General features: G+C 33.1%; 1 protein-coding gene across 1 annotated transcript in view; it reads right to left on the reverse strand.

Moving 5' to 3' along the window:
- LRRC49 (leucine rich repeat containing 49) overlaps nt 1-21058 on the reverse strand; it is a 128023-nt gene that overhangs the window by 16578 nt on the left and 90387 nt on the right. Inside the window, 3 exon segments of the mRNA XM_015597741.2 lie at nt 1-147; nt 16089-16255; nt 20515-20598. The exon segment at nt 1-147 is cut by the window's left edge and continues 7 nt beyond it. Of these exon segments, the coding sequence (XP_015453227.1) occupies nt 1-147; nt 16089-16255; nt 20515-20598 (398 nt within the window).

The raw sequence follows: 21058 nt of genomic DNA on the forward strand, positions 1-21058 counted from the left end.
CCTGCTGTTTGAACGCTCCAGTTCCGATCTAGAGATTCCAGTGCTCCTGAGCCATACAGGGAAAGTGTGTCCCCATCCACTTCGACAAGGTATGAGTCTGTTTCAGATAAATCTTGTAAAGTATTGGTGAGCACTGAGTCCAGAGATCTGGAAAACCCAATGTACAATTTTAAATGATCGTCTTATCATGCAAAGTAAATAAGAGAGTATAAAGACCTGGTGGGAAAGGTATTTGAAATTCTGTATTCACTTTTTCATTTCAATAATTAAACCCAGAGCCCCAAAGACTAATTTTTAATGGAATATCTGGAAGTTTTATATTCTTCCAGTCATATATTTTAATTCAAAAAGAGACACATATGAATAAAAAAACCCACCTTTTTACCCAGATTACTTATGTCAATGAACGATAGTTGACATTTAATTTTAAAACAATCCTTTTTTATTTTATTTTATTATTAGCTTCAAGTATACAGCACATTGGTTAGACATTTGTATGGTTTATGAAATGATCTCCCTGATTGCTCTTTCTCCCCTTTGGCTCTACACCTAGGCATTACATTAATGCTGACTGCATTCCATTAAATGTATCATGGATATCTTTCATGTCAATACAAATAAGTTTTCCTAATCTATAAAGCATTCCATTGTCTGGCTGAAAAAAAAAACACCACATTTTATAAAACACCATTTCTATATCAAGAACCACAAAACACAAAAGTATGTTTATAAAACACTTGGGAAGACATAAATTAACTATTAACAATAGTTTATCTCTCAGAAGTTGGATTAAGGAGTAACTTTGACTTTCTATTTTTGAATACTTCGGTGTTGTTTGAAATTGTATACATGTATACTATAATTATAAGCAGTAAAATTAATCATTTCCTCATTTTGAAATAAGAAATGATAAAAAACAACCCACTATTTACTCTATATTATATATAGTACATATATATGCATAAATATGTATATACAATATATTTGTACACAAAATTACTTCACATATCCTCCTCAATTTAACAGTTATTATTTCCAAAGTAGGAGCCACATTTTCTGTAAAGGTTACCTAAATGACAGCCAGAGAAGAAAAGAAATAGCTTGATCCAACTCAAATTTTCTGATTTGTGAATAGAGACATAACTATTTATTTTACTCAGTCTCAAAACACAAACAATGCTTGGCTTTGGTCCATGTGTTTTCATCCAGACAGCATTTATTTGCCTTTACTAATACTAATGCTTTGCTCTCCTTTGTGCTCCTGTGGACTTCTGTACACTCCTCCAATACATCACTTCTTATACTGCATCATAATTACATGTTTATAATTTTGCTTTCTCTATCAGATAGTGAGTTCCTCGAGGCTAAAGACTATCTTTCCTTATCTTTGGGGATTCTGGGTCTTAGTAATGGGATTTTCACAATGAATGTTGAATGATCATATTAGTAAAGATCTTCAAAATTTTTATAATGCTGATGTTGTGAGATAAGACTGACAAACCATCACCCTATTGGTTTATCACAGTTTACTAGACTTACATGAACGTATTTCAGAGGCACCAGTTAATCTGTAACATTTGTCTATACAATAACAAGCTGCATAATAACATCAGTCAACATCAGTCAACAAGTGAATATGCAACTAGGAAAATATAAAAAGGCTTGATTTCTGCTAGACTAGTGCTTAAGACACTGATTGTCATCTGACAATAATCAAACACTCAATGGGCAGTAGTATATGAATAATCTTAAATGATAACCCGATAGAAGTAAGGCAGATAATGGAACAAAAATGAGAATTAAGAGTTCATTACATTGTGCTTTGTGTAATAGCTTTGTGTGGAGCTATGTAGAGCACAAAATCATTTCTGGAATAAAAGAAAGGACAGGAGCTACATTTCATTGCCACTAAAACAAAGAAGGTTCGATAAAAAGGGAGCATACCTCTGTTTTAGCACTTCCTATCTTACAGTGCAGTTACCTATTTACTTGTCTGTCTCTCTCACTAAACATCGTGATCTTCGAGGGCTTGAACTTGGTAATATTACTGTAGTAGGTCCAGCATCTAGCACAGCTACTGGCACATGTTGTGCTCAATAGATATTTCTTAAGTGAATTAATGAAACGAGACAATTACGAAGCTTTTCTATGAATATCTAGTGAATCTTATGAAGGATTCCCAACCATAAACTGTGGTTTGATCGAAAGGATAGAATCAGTGATATAGACACAGATCGGGTTAACAAGAAGTTTTCTCAGGTAAGGCAATGACAAATAATGAAGAGGTAAGGTCAAGTGATGCCTGATGGCCATGATACCAAGCAAAAGAAGTTTGTTTTAATGTAAAAATAATGGGAAATCAGAGCTATATACCAAAAACATGAATAAATCCATTGAGAAGTGGTGTTGTTTAATACCATATATTTGTAAGTGTCTTGCTTTTCTTTTTCCATATGATTAAAAGTTTAAGAATATAAACCATAAAAGCTTACTATCAGAAAGGGATTATTTATTTTGCTTAAAGGTTTGTCGAGCAAACTGTTGGGAAAATAAGTGAAATTATAAGCAAGCCAAGACTCAGCAGAACAGTTATATAGTTACAAAACAAAGCAGAAGTAATCTCCAATATTTATAGATCTCACACGGACATTCGTAAAAACAAATGGCAAGTTTGCTGGGCTGTAGGCAGGTTTATCCTTCTCAATATGAAATACAGCACTTGTTAAATAAGTCGTTTAATACTTAATCTACATCAGTTATTTTCTGAATGAGGCTTAAGTTTAGCCTCTGGCCAATATGGAACAGAGGAACATGCTCTTCAGGGAAGGTATGCTCTGGTTTCCACAAAAAAATAACTTAGAAAGTTTGCTAATCAATGTCTCTATGTTGGGGATTGTCCTTTCAGTTTTCCTTGCATGTTTCAAAATATGTCCAGGTCTTTTTAGTCATACATACATGCGTATTATTTTATTTGTTCATTCATTCATTTATTCACCAAACATTTGCTGAAAGCCCACTATATACCGGGCATTATATATATCCTAACAATTGTGGTACAGGCAACTAAATCATCTGTATTAATAAGGACAAACAATATAGAAATCATGTACAAGTTTTTAGATCAAAATTTTTCTTCACTTTTATTGGGCTATAGTTCCAGAAATATAAATGCTCTAATCATACTCTGCAATTAATTTAATAAACACATGGGATATAATTTCTAAAAAAAAAAAAAGACCTCAACTTCATTAAACAAATAGGTTAATCTGAAGAGTTCATTATGTGTTAGGTATTGTAGTAGGTACTAAAATTAAAACAACAAATTAAGACTTATTTGTCCTTAAAGAACTTCTACTCTGAATGGAGGGTGGAAAGCAAGATAAATATATACATTAACTCTAATATAAAATACTCTTATTGTCATATAATGAATATTTAAATGATAAACTATGGAAATACAGAGGAAGAAATGACTAATTCTTCTAAAAGGGAGAAATCAAGTTTCAAAAGGAGGTAGTATTTGAACTGGTCCTTGAAAGATGAATAGTAGAATTATATCACAAGTAAAAGAGCAATGTATTTTGGGTAAGAAAAACAGAATGAAGAAAGGCATAGAAGCCTAATTATGTACACTTTCAGTTAAGAACAATTTCGATATGGCTGGAATACTAAAATATATGTGGAGAGTAGTAGCTGAAGATGAAGCTAAAAATCATATTTCATCCAAAAAGTTTGAGGAGTAGAAAACAATTTTTGAATAAAAAAATGATACGATCATATTCAACACAAGTTTTTAAGCACCTACAATGTGCCATGCATAGAGCTAGGTGCTGGTGCTGGGGATACAAAGATGAATAAGATTATGTTCTCTAGCCTCAAAGATCCATTTGAGACAGGTAAGTTGGTCAATTTTGTGGAGAACATAGGAAGGAGAGGTTGAATGAATGGAGATTAGTAGGAAAATTAGTGCAATAGTATCAACTAGACCATATAAAAGCATAACCAAAAAGAGCATGGTGTTGTAGAAATAGCATTGACAGAAAACCAGAAAGACCTTAGTTCAAATCCTAGATATGCCATTGATAAACAAATGACTTTTGGGGCAAGTTATTTAATTTCTTTGTAGTTTCAGTTTCCTTGTATGTAATGGTGATCATAATACATATTTTTTCAGAGTTGTTATGGAGACTAGAAATCATATCTTAAACTGTACTTCATGCTTACCTCAATGTAGTTTAGTGATTATTATTAATAAAAGAAAAGAACATAAATATACCAGATATTTTAGAGAAAATAAAAGTAGGACTTACTCGATTGTGGGGACTGCAGGACAGGAAGGAATCAAGTGCAATTCAAATGTTTTAGAGTAGGTGACTGGGTTACCTGGCCCAGTTTTCTACCCACCTAGTCTAAATTTATGCTCTAAGAAATGTGGTTTTCTTCTATGGAAGATCCATGCTTTAAAATTTGTTTTCCAATGAAGGCCAATACAATTCCATGGATATTTCCCAACTCAAACATTATTTACGTAACACTAGGCAGTCTGCCATCAAATAGGCATTCTCTTCAAGATCGTTAGTGGTTAATTATAAGTTCAAACTTTCATTTATTCAACTCAACTTTTATATAAGAATGAATCAGAAAAAATGTTATGCCTTCATGATTACTGCAAGATAAGGTGACTAATTTACATATAGTTTTAAATTTATTTTTCAATTACAGTTGACAAACAATATTGTATTTATTTCAGTTGTACAACACAGTGATTAGATAGTTATATACTTAACAAAGTACAGGATGATTATCTTAATGTAAAAAAAAAGTAATGAGTCCCTGAAAGCCAGGCTAAATGGAGAATATACTCTTAAATGCCTAAATGGAAAAAAGACAATATTTCAGAGGGTTATGGGTTCTTTTGGTTTGTTTTAAAAATAACTTTAGATTTTCTATAACAGGCTAAAACAGAAAGACTTAAAATATTTCCAAAGATTATTTTCCCAATGAATAAGTGGTGCTGATTCCTGTAATAATGTATTTTATGAATTTCTATTACAACATTCATAGGTGTGGAAATTCATTTTATGCATTATATTTTATTATAGTATTATTGGCTAAAATACCACAGTGTTCATAGACAGGAAATGACCAAAAATAAACCAGCTTCACTGCATGCATCCAATGTAAGCAAAAAAAAAACATTACACCAAGTACTTTCCCATTTCTGGCAGGGGAAAGAAACCTGCAATATGTCATTTTACTGTAGAGCTGTCCCAAGTACAGTGAACAGTGAAATCATTAATGGGATATAGCAAGGTTTTATGGAGTTTCTTCCCTTTATGTGCCCATAATTTTTTCATGGATACTTGTTTCCAGGCATTTAGTTACACACCCATAAGCCAAAGGTTACAGACATTGTAATGCAAGAATCAGCCACCTTTTTGGCATTATGAAATACTACAGACTATAAATGGGATTGTTAAAAATAGAATACCTTATGTCATATTAAAAAACAAATCAGAATCCCAAGGAAGAAACTTTGTGGCCCTTTGACTTGCTTTCTACATTCAAAAAGAGTCACGCTTATATCATTCTAGAAAGATGAAATTTAATTATATTTTTAAAGGCTTACAGATAATGTAGTAATACAACTTATAATATTTAAAACATTTTGCTTGGTATTTTCAGATAAAGTAGTACATGTGTTTGAAACCTCTCCCTCTGAGACCCCATTAGTAATTAAAATGGTATAAACCCACCACAACAAGTACAAAGTGGGGGGACAACCTGCAGCAAAAAGTTTCAGCAAATTTCTAAAAGCTAGAAAGTGAAGAATGTTGAGTGATGATGAAGGACAAAAGAAGCTATAGCTTTGACAACGCACTGGTGACAAGAACAAAGATGGCAGCTAACATGCCCAGTAGAGCTTTGGAAAGGAAAGAACAGTAGATATGATGGAAGATGGGAGTGAGAAGTGGGACTGAACACAGGAACATTAACTGAAGATCTATAAAAGGATCTTACTATCTACTTCTCCCACTGCCAATAAAACAGGCAGAGTGGCACTGCAGATCAGCAGAGAAAAGAAAGAACAATTAATAAATAATACTAGGGCAACTGGTTATTCCTACAATGAAACAAACAAATCAGATTTTAATCTCAAACTTAAAAATCAATTCCAGGTGTAATAAAGACTAAACTATGAAAGGCCAAATTTTAACCCATTAGAAAGACAAAATGGGAGAATATTTTTATAATCTCACTGTAGTAGAAGATATTTTTTCCTTAAACACAGTCTAAGCGGGTAAACCATAAAAGGAAAGGTATACATATTGGTATCTTCAAAATATAAATGGTACTTAAAGTCAAAGACATATGTGAAATTGTTTAGGGGTAAAGCAGAGAGTGAGAAGAGGACCCAGTACCAAAATCAAAGCAACTCTACCATCTAGAGTTTGAGAGGCCAGAATTACTTGAGGATATGAGAAAGAAACATAATGTAAGAAAAGAACTCTTACATTAATGATACAGCAGCAATGACATTTTAAAATTATTGTTAAAAGATTAAAAAGAAAAAAACAAAAGCTACTAGTAATATGATATAAAATAATAAAGAAAATATTGAGATCATTTAAGTCAGGGAGGCTAAATTAGGTCAGGGAGATAGTTGGCTTCAAGAAGATAAATAAGAAGTTCAAAGAAATTGGAATGTAGTAAAGGCAGCACAAGTTTTTTGTTCAATTAAAAAAAGACAGGCAATAAGAAACCCCAGATAAATACAAACTATGTAAGAAAGGAATGGTTCATATATGAAGCAAACTAAAGTATGGTATGATTTTGAACAACTTTTGAAGTGTAATTAAGGGGGAGGGATTATTTGAATTCAAAGATTAGTTTTGAGTAGTTTAGGAAGCAGAAAATGAGATATAGTCATGGTACACTACTTAACTCTCACCTAAAAATAGTTACATGAGTTGCAAAACCACAGAAACTAAAACACTGTTTCCTAGTTTTCAATCTTTAGAAGATGTTAACTGACAAATATTATGATTCTAGAACAGATAGACATTATCTTGATCTCGAAATGAAAAAGCATAGCTTATAGAATATAGCAAAATTAGAGTTCCAAAGAAGAGAAAACAATACAGTAGGGAACTCCAAAACTCCATCCCTCTATAAAAGCAACTAATATGCTAGCAAAAACTGCCAGAATCAATTTTTTCAGAATTCTGGAATCTAACTGCCCCAAATTACAACGACCAAGAGAATGCTTAAGAAAACAATGCTGAATTTCAATAAGAGAGTTCGGTGCCATTTTAGCTTACTCTGTTACCATCTCCTACTCCCCAGCTCAGTGGTAGCCTTGAAGATGGCAGCCCACATTCTTTGTGTAGGTTGCTGGTACCAGAGGAAGTAATACATAGCCTACTCTCAAAAAATTATGGTTGTGTGTTTTGACATGCTTAGTGGCTCCCTGAAGAGCCAACTCAAGGGCTTGCCTTTTTCTGACCTGCCTCAAAGCTTCCTCATAACTGAGGTGGCTTCCTGGGTTACATTTGTTAAAAGCATTTGAAGGCAAAAATGTATAAGCTGCTACCACATGTGACAAATAATGACAGACAAAAAAAACAAAAAAAATCCTGAGGAAGAAGAGGCTGAGGAAGGAGATACTTGGGGAAATAAGGGCTTTGAGAAACTCCTGTATATTTCAGGGAATCCAGCATGCCACATTCATGTCCAGGGCTGGACACATGCTCAGAAAAGACCTGAGAAGACCCTAGGCAATCACCTCTAACTGCTGAAGAACAAAGAATCTTGAAGGCAGCGAGAGAGAAGTGAATGGTTATATACAAGGGATCCTCAAGAAGATTAACATCTAATTTCTCGTTAGAAACCACTGAGGGCTGAAGGCAATAGAATGACTGTCAATCAAGTACTGAAAGAAAAAAATTGTCAACCAAGAATTCTATGTCCAGCAAAACTATACTTCAAAAATAAGGGAGACATCAAGACATTCCTAGATAGATAAACTAAAGCTGTGAGAATTCACTGCTAGTATACCTGCCCTACAAGAAATGATAAAGTAGTCCTCCTTTTGACTGAAATAAGAGAACACTGGAGAATAACTCAAAGCCATATGAAAAATAAAAAATACCAGGAAAAGTAATTACACAGGTAAAAATAAAAGCCAGTATCACTATATTTTTCATTGATAGCTCCTTTTTATAACATGTTTTAATAGATAAATGCATAAAATAATAATAATTATAAATCTATGTTAATGTGCACGGACATGTATAAAGATGAAATCTGTGACAAAAACAACATAAAGGGGGTGGAGTTATATATAAACAAAGCTTTTGTAGTACTGCAACCAAGTTGGTATTAATGCAAACTAAACTGTTATAAATTAAGATGTTAATTGTAATCTTCAGGGTGATAATTAAGAAAATAACAAAAAATGAGAAGGGAATCAAAACGGTACACTAAACAATCAATTAAACACAAAAGAAAAAAGTAATGGAAGAACTGAGGAACAAACAAAGATACATAACAGACATAAAACAAATAGCAAAATGACAGAAATAGTCCTTTCTCAACAGGATTTGATTAAATTCTCCAGCTAAAAGGCAGATATTAGCAGAATTGATTTAAAAAACATGATTCAACTATCTGCCATCTACAAGATAAAAAGATACAAGCATATTAAAATTGAAAGAATGGGAAAAGATATTCCATCCAAACAATAACCAAAAGTGAGCTGGAATGGCCACTAGTATCAGTCAAAATAGGTGCTATATCAAAAATTGTTACAAGAGACATAAAAGAACATCTTATATTGATAAAAAGGTCAATCTATCAGGAAGGTGTAACAATTATAAGCATATGTACACTTACTACCCAAAATACATGAAGCAAAACTGATGGGAGAAACAGTTCTACAATAATAGTTAGAGACTTCAATACCCTATTTTCAGTAATGGATAGAGTAACAGGGCAGAAGATCAATAAGGAAATTAAAGACTTGAAGAGCACTATAAACCAACTAGATCTAACAGACATATATAGAAGACTTTACTCAACAACAGTTAGATTATGCATTCTTTTCAAGTCACATGGAACATTCTTTAGGACCGACCATATGTTAAGCCACAAAACAAGTCTCAATAAATTATGAAAGACTGAACTCACATGAAACATCTTCAGAACACAGTGGAATGAAACTCGAAATCAATAACAGAAGGAATGTGGAAAATTCACAAATATGAGGAAATTAAACAACATACTCTTAAACAATCAGTGGGTCAAGAAAGAAATCACAAGGGAAATTAGAAAAGTATGGCTGAAGCAGCTGCAATGTGAAAAGGTGGGAGGAGGAGTAAAAAGGATAAACTTCTCTTGCACAGTGCAGACTTGACAGCTACTATCTATAGCAGATAGAACAAGAAACAGGTTTAACCGTATATTATGAAAGTTAACCAGTGAAAGAATTATAGGTATATAGTATTGGGAAGAGAGAAAGTGATGAGCCAAATTCTCATCTATTATAGCAAAAATTATACTTAAATCTTATGAATCAAGAAATAGCATAATACATATTTAGAGGTTTGGTATAAAAGGAGTCAGCAAGAAACACCTGAAAAAGAAAAGTTGCCACACTGGTAAAAGGAAAATCAGGTGAATGTGTTATCAAGAAAGTCAATGCAAAGAGCCTTTCAACAATGAAGACTATCAACTATGTCAAATGGTGTGGAGAGTTCAAGTAAAATAAGGACATAAAGTTCAAAGTCAATCTGGATCTTCTGGTTAAGAGCCCTGGTGTAGGCATATACAAGGTATAATATTTTAGAAATATTTCTACCTTTCTGATATAAGAGATTTTATAGGCGTCTGTAAAACACAAAGTAGAGAATATATCTACAACCAGAAGTTATAAGTAACCTATTTTGTATTATAGTCTTCATCAATAATAATTCACTATCTCTAAAGTTTTCTTTCTCCAGCTTCATATATAAATATAAAGCCTCCTTGATTTAATAGTTTTTAAGTCATTAAAAAGGGTCAGACCAAGATAATGTAATGGTGTCTCCATGGCACTTTGAACTTACATCGGTAGAAGCTAAATATTTTGCCAGAAATTGTGGATCCCTTTCCTAATGTTTCAGTTAATGCTCTCCACACCCTCTTCATTGAACCCATACATCACTTTTCCCATCTCTCCCAAACTCTTCCTTTGTGCTCCCTGCTTAAAAAGCCTCTGATTTTGTGGAATTCCTAATAAAAATTCTGAAACTCTTGGCAGTAACTACAAGGCACAACTATTTGCACAACAGATACTTCCTCTTCCTCTTGGTACTGATTGCTTGTTTTTGAGACCATAAAAGTGAAGACTATAATTTTAAATTATTTTAGAGGGTCACAGAATTTTTGGCCATATGCTGCTTAAATAGTGTAAAGTCACATTAATAGACTAGAATCCACTTATCAGAGATAGTTTTGCCAGGTAAAAGAGTCAATTAATAAACAAAGACACTTTTATTAATCTTTTCAAAGAACTAGCTCTTGGTTGCATTAATTTTTTCCTATTATCTTTTTGTTCTCTATTTCATTTAATTCTGCTCTAATTTTCATTATTTCTGTCCTTCTTCTGACTTTAGGCTTCATTTGTTCTTTTTTTTCTAGTTCTTTAAGATGTAATGATAGGTTATTTGGGATTTTTCTTGTTTCTTGAGATAGGCCTGTAATGCTATAAACTTCCCTCTTATTACTGCTTTTGCTGTATCCTGAAAGTTTTGATATGTTGTATTGTCATTCTCATTCATCTCAATGTATTTTTTGATCCTTTATTTCTTTTTTTGACCCAGTCATTGTTTAGTAGCATGTTGTTTAATCTCCACTTCCTGCTTTCTTTTTGCAGTTGATATCTAATTTCAAAGCATCGTGGTCAGAGAATATGCTTGGTATGATTTCAGTCTTCTTAAATTTGTTGAGGCCAATTTTGTGTCCCAACATATGGTTTATCTTTGAGAATGTTCCACATGTACTAAAGAAGAATGGATAATCTGGTGTTCTGGGGAGAAAGGTTCTATAAATGTTGATTATATCCATTTGGTCTAATGTGTCATTTAAGGCCGATATTTCCTTATTGATTTTCTTTTTGAATGAACTACCTATAGCTGTCAACAGGGTATTTAGGTCCCCTACTATAATATGTTCTTGTCAGTTTCTCTTTAGTTCTGTTAGTAGTTGCTTTTTATGTTTGGTGCTCCCTGATTGGGTGCATATACATTGATGTGTTATGCCTTGCTGATGTATTGTCCTCTTGATAAACCTTTGGCTAGACTTACTATGGAAAAAAGACAAAAGATTCAAATAAAAAAATCAGAAATAAAAGAGAAGTTATGATGGATACCACAGAAATACAAAGGGTCATACAAGAATATTATGAAAGACTATATGCCACCAAATTCAATAACCTAGAAGAAATGGACAAGTTTTTAGAAATGCATAACCTCCCCAGACTGAATCATGAAGAACTGAAAAATCTAAATAGACTGATCAACAGTAAGGCAATTGAAACAATCATCAAAAACTTTCCCAAAAGTAAAAGTCCAGGGCCCAACAACTTCACTAATGAATTCTACCAAACATAAAAAGATTTAATACCTACCTTTCTCAAACTCTTTCAAAAATTAAAGAAGAGGGAATACTTCCTAATTCATTTAATGAGGCCAACATTACTCTGATACCAAAACCTGGCAAGGATAATACAAACAAAATAAAAGAAAACTACAGATGAATATCTCTGATTAATACAAATGAAAAATTCTAAACGAAATATTGGAAAGTTGAATACAACAATACATTAAAAAGATAACACATCACCATCAAGTAGGGTTCATTCCATGGGTGCAAAGATGGTTCAACATATACAAATTGATTAATGTGATATATTACATTAATAAAATAAAGCATAAAAATAATATGATCATATCAATAGATGCGGAGAAAACATTTGAGATAGATATCCATTTGATTAAAATTCAATAAAATATGTATAAAAGTAAAGTATCTTAACATAATAAAGGTCATATATAATAAACTTTCAGCTAATATCATACTCAATGGTGAAAAACTGAAAGCTTTTCCTCTAAGATCAGGAATAAGACAAGGATGCTCACTCTCACCACTGTTATTCAACAGAGTACCGGAAGTTCCAGCCAGAGCAATCAGGCAAGAGAAAGAAATAAAAGGCATCTAAAAAGTCATACTGTTTCTTTTTGCAGATGATATGATTCTTTATACAGAAAACTCTAAAGACTAAACCGAAAAATAATTAGAAACAATAAACAAATACAGTAAAGTTGCAGGATACAAAAGCAATGTACAAAAATCCATTGCATTCCTTTATAAGTACAATAAAATTTCAGAAAAAGAAATGAGAAAATTACTTTGCAATTATAACAAAAAGAATAAAATACCTAGAAATAAACTTACCAAAGCATGCAAAGGACCTATACACTGAAAACTACAAGATATTATGAAAATAATTTGAAGAACACACAAAGAAATGGAAAGATAGTCCATGTTCATGGATTGGAAGAATCAGCATAGTTAAAATGGCCAAATCTGTATATTACCCAAAGCAATATACAGATTTAATGCAATCCACATCAAAGCCAAATGGCATTTTTTAAAGAAATAGAACAACAACAACAAAAAATCAATAGATTTGCATGGAACCACAAAAGACCCTGAATAGCCAAAGCAAACCCAAGATAAAAGAACCAAACCAGAGGTATCACACTCTCTGTCTTCAAATTATACTACAAAGAGACAATAACAAAAACAGCATGAAATTGGCAGAAAAACAGACACATTAACCAATTGAACAGAACCGAGAGCCCCCAAATAAACCCACATATATATGGGGAAATAATTTTTGACAAAAGAACCAAAAATATACAATGGAAGAATTAAAGCCTCTTCAACAAATAGTACTGGAAAAATTGGAAAGCCATATGCAAAGAAAAAAAAAATGAAACTAGACCGCTATTTTTTACCATACACAAAAATTAACTCAAAATGGATCAAAGACCTAAATATAAGACCTGAAATAATAAAATACATAGATGAAAACATAGGTACTAGACTTATAGCCCTCGGTCTTAGAGAGAATTTTATGAATTTGACCTCAAAGGCAACAGAAGTAAAAGCAAAATTAAATGAATGCAATTATATCAAACTAAAAGGCTTCTGCACTGAAAAAGAAACCATCAACAAAACAAAAAGATAACCAATCAAATGAGAGAAGTTATTCACGAACAACACCTCTGATAAGGGGTTAATATCCAAAATATATAAAAAACTTATACAACTTAACAACAACAAAAAACAAAAGACAAAGCATCCAATTAAAAAATAGGAAGAGGACATGAACAGACTCTGCTCCCAAAGAGACATACAGATGACCAACAAATACATGAAAAGATGCTTGACTTTGCTAGCTATTAGGGAAATGCAAATCAAAACCACAATGAGAACTATCTCATACCTGTGAGCATGGTTGTTATCAACAAAACAAGTAATAACAAGTGTTAGAGAGGTTGCGGGGAAAAAGGAACCCTCATATACTACTGGTGGGAATGTAAACTGGTACAGCCACTATGGGAAACAGTATGGAGGGAGGGTCCTCAAAGAATTAAGAAAAGAATTACCATATGACTCAGCAATTGCTCTTCTGGGTATCTACCCCCAAAATTTGAAAATATTTATTTGTAAAGATATATGTACTCCTATGTTCATAGTGGCATTATTCACGGTGGCCAAGACATGGAAACAACTGAAACGTCCTTCAGTAGATGTTTGGATAAGGAAGATGTGGTACTTATATACAATGGAATATTACTCAGCCATAATAAAAAATGAAATACTGGCGTTTGTGACAACATGAATGGATCCTGAGAGTATCATGCTAAGAGAAATAAGTCAGGTGGAAAAAGTCAAGAACCATATGATTTCACTCACATATGGGATATAAAACTGAAAGCAACAAATGAACAAACAAGAGAAGCAAACAAATAAAAACTTATAGACGCAGAGAACAGTATGGTGGTTACCAGAGGGAAAGGGGGTGGGGGAAGTAGAAAAGGGTAAAGGAGATTTGACTTTGGGTGGTGAACACACAATGGAACATACAGATGATGTATTATAGAATTGTACACTTGAAACTTATGTAATTTTATTAACCGATGTCACTTCAATAAATAAAACAAACAAACACATTCTTGATTAACCAATGTTATTAACCACTTCAATAAATAAAACAAACAAACACATTCTTGCATTCACTGTAGCTGCTCACACTAGTAAAACCTAAACAGTAAATATCCCTGTAACAAGAGCATAGAATGCATGGCTGAGATCAAAAGGAGATAAGGCTGGTGAATGTTGAATACTTTGGCCCCTGGTTCCACACCTAGTGCTACCATCAGCAACTTCAGTGTTTACAGTAATAACTGCAACTGATCCTCCTTCCTCTGTTGACTTTCACTACTACTTCTCTTGTCAACCCACTCCCAAAGCCGCAACAATGGCCTCCAATTGCTCTTAACATTGTCATTACTTTGGTATGTTCCACCTCTAAAATCTTCAACTTCAAAAACTTACTTTGACCATAAATTCTCCCAATTCCAGCTCACTATTAACCTTCTTACTTCATATACTTCTCATCTTCAATTTCATTTAGACTTCCAGTCCCAGAAATACTAAATTTTCTCCCAATGTGTTGGCAGATTTTTAACTCCTTAAGAATCTAGCTTAGACCATATGACCCATCGTTGTTTTCTTTCGTTGTTATACTTGAATTTTTTACTCCTTATCTTTGATCCTTTATCACATTCTTTATCAGACATTTATCTTTTTTACTGTGATACCTAGCTACTCTGTGTTCCTGGAATACTCACTTGACAATTCAGACTACAGTTGCTATAATTTCTTGGACTCTAACCACATTTAGTTCCTCAGAATTTTCCTTCAATCTTTCAACACTTCCCTAGTTAGCTCCCTCTGGATACCAAACAAGACCTGAGAAAATGATTTTTAAAGTGATGATTTATTATCTTAAGAATGTCAATCCTGTAAACCTCACATTCCCTGAAAAGCCTTCCTTAACTACTTCCTGGAGATTAGACTAGATCAGATACTTCTTTTATCTCTCAGCTCAGCTCACTCAACTTTGCCTTCTTAGCACTGAGCATTACCATAATTAAGTAAGGCATGGGTAATTAGTTGTTTCCTATCTGTTTTTCCCACTAGAATTTCAGCTCTAAGAGGAAAAGAGTCCCGATTGTCTTGACCTCTGTTGTGTCTCCAGCAGCCAGCACAAAGTCTTACTCCTTAACTCATACTAGTAATCAATTTGGCATAAAATCTGAATAACTATTCCAGTTGTGTTCTATAATATCTGTCTATTCCTGTGGCTCAAACCTCTTTTCTTCTATGACGGTTGTGTTACATAATACATATCCCCTGGTTTATGAGCAAATCTGAGTATACTATTCAGACTTTGCACATATCTCTTCCTCTGAAGAAAGCACATTGGAATCAAGTGAATTAGAGGGACATAAAGCATACATATCTTTATGGTTTATTTATAATTTAAAAAATATATATGGGTCGAAGTTAGTAGGGAGGGTAAGGAAAGTAGGACAGAGAAGTGTCAGGGGACAATACAACTGTTTCCAAAAGAAAGGTTCTGAGGTAGGAAGTAACTGAACCGAAAGTCACTGAGGCTGCACCACAGAATGGGGAAAAATAGGTGAGGTGGGTAGAAGGCCTCATAGGCTGTATTAAGTAATCTAGATTTGTTTTTCCTATGACAAATAGGAAACCACAGAAGGTTTTTTAAATCAGGGGTCAGCTTATTTTTTTAAAACAGTTTCATTTTAACTTTTAAACTTAAGTTTCTAATTTCAGTAGGCTTTCTTAAGAAAACTATTTTTAAATAATTATATGAGAAATGGCTTCCTATTTCTACTTCAAATTCAGTTCTCCAAAGACTAGTATCTGGAAAGAATACTATTACGTACCCTGTTTCCTCTGGAAATGCAGAGGTGGTGCTTCCATCGATCTGACAGGGGTCCTGAGAAGGAGAGTCAGAATCTTTTCTATCTTGATTTATAGCAATATTGGTTATTCGATGTTGTTGCAAGTCCCACTTTCGAGCTACATTGTTAATTGTTAACCTTTTCTTCTCCTGTGAAAAAGTTCATTGTGACAAGTGTTACATAATGCAATCTTTGTAGCAGGAGAGTATATCCAAGGAGCATATTGTTTGTACTACTTATCACACTTTTAAAAGGAGTCTATTCCTTAAAAGTAGCTACCAAATTTGTATTCTAAAACAAATTACAAGTGGCCTTTATTTATCTTGTGTATTCAAACATCCCAATAATAGTCTATCATCCTTAAAGAAAAAAATATATACAAACAATAATTACTCCCATTGGAGATGTGAAAATTTACTATCTGATAGTTTAACAGAAATTGATATACTTGAGTGTTATCTGAAATTTTAATTCGACAGAAATGTACATGGCTTTGTGTTTAAACATAGCAAGAAAAAAAAATAATTAATTTTACTACCCAATAATGAGGACTAATATGGTGGAATAATCTAGGCAGAAAGGAAAGGAGAGGGATTGATCAATGTTCTAAGCTTCACAGTGTAAATCACAATGTCTGAAAATTAATAATTATACATAGACTACAAAAAGAAATTTTACTCGGTTTCTAGGTAACTAGTACCATCCTAGGTGAATAAAAAAGAAGTTAATTCATTATATGAGAAGGATGCCTTAACTGTAGTGGTTCTCAAACTTTAGAGTGCCTCAAATCTCATGGAGAGCTTATTAAAATACTAATTGCTAGCTCTCCCCCCATTATGATTTAATTTTTGAAGTGGGACTCAAGAATTTGCATTTCTAACAAGCTCCCAGGTGTTTGCTAATGGACCTCATTTTGAGAACCACTGATTAGGGCACTGGGGCTCCATTCTCTCATAGAAACCTGTGGAGAAAGCAGATCTAAACTACTGAAAGAAGCTGTGCTAGGTAGAAATGTCGTAAATGGTAGGGGAAAACAGCTTTATTCTGGTAAAGTCTCTATTATCAAGAGTTAACATTTTAAAATGGCATGTCAATTAGACCAGAAAGCTAAAATAAGACATTTTACATTTCCTCTTTATTAAGAGCACAGTCACCTAATCAAAAATCACTGTGTGATACTGACCCTTCTTCACCTGCTCCCTCTGGAGCCACTGTAGGCTGTTAGGAAGGGTCTTTCCCATCCTTTCAATGCACATATACGTGTAGAATAACTATTTATAGTTCCACCTCTTTGCCTACACTTGGTTATCTAAAAAATTTTAGCATGTAAGAATGGCATTGGATAGTAATAAAAAATGATAACAAAGCGTAATTAAAAGTAAATTTTTTTAGAGTTCTATTTCTGTTTTTAAAAATGTTTTTAGCATGTTTTTTATGGCTTGGTATTTCAAATTTGTCTAGGTAGTTAAATGGGTTATCCTTCATATGAATATACTTCTGGGACTTTTTGATATTTTATGGAAGTCCTTATCCAAAGCAAGTAGGAATCTGTTGTTTAACTGTACAATTCCCACCCCCACCCCCCAATCTATAATAAAAAGGTGTCTTACCTTAAGGAATTCTATTTCAGTTATTCGCAGATGGCTGGTAAACCCAACTCTTAACCTAAGCAATGCTGTTATTTTCCCTCGCTACCAAGGTTGCTTTAAGGAGGGAGGGGCAGTGAGTTAATGGAGGATGCCTGTCATTCTGGCTCAATGCATTTGTATTTCTGGCTGATTGGAGTTTGGTGGAAAGAAATAATCTTAATGATATAGATATAGCAGGGCTTAGAAAAAAGACACAAAATATCTTTACATCACTATGTATTTTAACAAATTTATAATAAGATATTCTGAAAGTATAAACACTTTCTTAAATATCCATCCCAAAGTTAATGCATCCTTTACTTGGGTTATTAAAACCAGGTCAATACCAAGTTGACGAAGAGAATGGATATTTTTACTGGGTCCAAGAAAAGGGATGACATATTTTAAAGCAGGAGTGCAGCCTGGGGTCAGGTGGGAATCACTGGCTGGCTAGGGCGACACATAAGGGCTCTAGATATTTGTGGAGCAAGCAAAAGAAAGGCTAGAGATTCTGCAAGGCAGAAGTGGGGGTACCCCCCAAGTTTATGTTTAATGATCATGGATGCCTTTGGCATATTAGTTACAATCGTGTTTCTACAGCTAGATGGCAATGAATTGCCAAGTCTGTGTTAAAGTGACAATTATTTTAGAAGGTGCCAAATTTCAGCTCTGCCACTTGAGTCTATTCTTCATAGTTCAAGCAATATCACACCACTATATCCCATAACTATCGCTTCCATTCATTTTCCAGGTTACAAGGAAAATAGAAAGAAAAAAAACAAGGCAGAAGATATGTGTTTATGCACTCTTCATGTCCCTCCACAACCACTCACCCCATTTTCTTAATGAGCAATAATGCGCTGTCATGTGAAACAATCCCCAGCAAATGCTGAGGGTCTTTGGTATCATGACTCTGATTCTGAGCTAGTGCTAGAACCCAGGTCCCCTGATTTCCCATGCTTTACCACTTATTTAAAAATATAAAAGCTAAGTAACCCTCATAATTAGAGTCCTATTTAGTGACTTCAAGAGAAACATTAGCTATTTTTTGAAGTTTTCATAAAAAATTTCTAAACATTAAAAAAAAATTTTGCTAAAAATTTAATGAAACGTTTCTAAAAATTATGATGGTAACAAGCAGCTAAATTGAGTGTATAACAAACCATTTTTAGTCCAAAGGAGGCCAATGTGGTTTGCTGCCTGTACTAGGCTCTACTTCCACTAGTAGTCTTAGAGCTAAATCATCCATGGAGTTTCTTTGCTTATTCTTCCTTCCCATGCTCCAGGGCTCATACAAGTGTTCTTTAGGTCCGAGAGCTTTAGTCTGTCTGTCTGTCTGTCTGTCTATCTATCTATCTATTTTTTTTCATTCATTATTTAGTTAGTTCATTTATTTATTCACTCACTTATGTATATTTTTTTCATTCATTATTTAGTTAGTTAGTTCATTTATTTATTCACTCACTTATGTATCTGACAGCAGCAGCAGCATGATAGACAATACTACTTTTTCTAAATGAACCATTCAGAAAGTTTGCCAGTAGTATTATCTGACAATGATAAATCTTGCTCCTACTTATTTAAAAATATATTACCTACAGCTATATTTCTTATAAACCAAGTTTTTGGCCAACACTTATGGATATTCAAGCATAAAAGAGATTAAAATCCTATTGGCTAAATCAGTAAAAAAGTAGAGTTGTCCAGAGGGGATTTAGGCACATCTAATTAATGGGATGAGAAAAAACATAAAAGTTAGGGAGGTGTCAGGAGGTTAGAAATAACAGCAGGTGGAAAATTATAGCATAGTGAGTAACAGTTGCTTTTGAAGTAGAAATTTGGCGCTGAGATAGCTTGGGACCAAGTTGTTCTTCTTTTTTGTTATTTAGGAGTACTTTTCACTGAGTAAAACACACAGATTCATGTGTATTCTTTGATCAGTTTCCACAAATGCATATACTTGTATCACCCCTACTCCTATCGAGATATACAACATTTCCATCACCACGGTAAGTGCCTTTGTTTTCCAAGTTTATTATACACAATTTTTTATCCCTACTAGACTTTTTTAAAATTCTAAGTGCCATTTTAATTTTAAAAAGAAAAGCACCTACATAAGACAAGTATAATGATCATCAGGATGATATCCTTAGCTTGAGGTCGAACATAGTATAAAGCATAATACAAACTATAAACTTTAAGCTATTTTAATTTATTATACTTCATAATGTTAATATAAAATATTTTAAAAGAAAACTTTACTTAAGGAAAGAAATATCTGATATGTTAAATCACTTGAAACCAGTTTAAAACAAATTTTAATTCCTAAATTTCTCAAAGTCTTAACCACTTCTGTATCAGAGAAGCTAACAGACAAAATTTTTAAATATAAAAAGCTATCATTAAAAAAAATATAGTAGAGCTTATTAAAATATATCAGTAAAGATGACAATCACTACTAACAATGGTTTCCAAAATGAAGTGCACATGCCACAAGGGTAAGTGGTGATGTGCTAGTGTGGAAAACAAATTATAATTTGTTATATTTTTTTATCTCCTTCTTTTAAAATTTCTAGCTTTTGTATATGTTTTACAATATGCATTATATTTCAAAGGTAGAAGTTTATAGGTAGTAAATTATAAAAGTTTTAGGAATGTTTGTTTATAAAAAACATTCTACTGATAGAAATGAAAATTTTACAAAGTTTGGAAACCACTTTTCTAGCTAACTAGCTAGCCTCAGTGTATGTGAGTATGGGTACACAAACATGCTTAATTACCTTAAGCAAAGATTGCTTATGACTTTCCCGCTTCTTTTCTTCCTCTTTTTTGGCTACAACAGATGCCATACGCCTTTCTTCTTCCTAAAAGAAAAATTTTAAAAATATACTATACAAGTATTCAGACTTTTTTAATGCTAAATATCTTTGGTTCTGTAAGTCTCATTTTCTTTGTTAGAAGCATACTACTTAGTTAATAGAAAATATACCCTTGGAAAAAAGTTAGTATGGTCCTCTTTATTTCCTTCTTCTTTACTAATTCTAAAAATCTGTGTCTTCTTAACTCTGCCTCTAACTCTGGATGTGAGATAAATCCAGCTAATACAAGAGAAAATACAACGAGAAGAGAAGAAAAAAGAGGTGAGCAGACTTGTATAATTTTTTCTTAGTACACCATTCCCAATTGTTCCACATAGAAAAACTTAAACTCTCTATTATGAAGGTAAAAAGATCGAAATGATACTTCCAACAATTTTGATTTAATTTATAGTTGCAAATCATAGCTTTTTAAACGATAACACAAGAATGAAAGACTTTTAAAACT

The sequence above is a fragment of the Pteropus alecto genome, unplaced genomic scaffold (genome assembly GCF_000325575.1).
Source record: "Pteropus alecto unplaced genomic scaffold, ASM32557v1 scaffold38, whole genome shotgun sequence".
Taxonomy (NCBI): domain Eukaryota; kingdom Metazoa; phylum Chordata; class Mammalia; order Chiroptera; family Pteropodidae; genus Pteropus; species Pteropus alecto.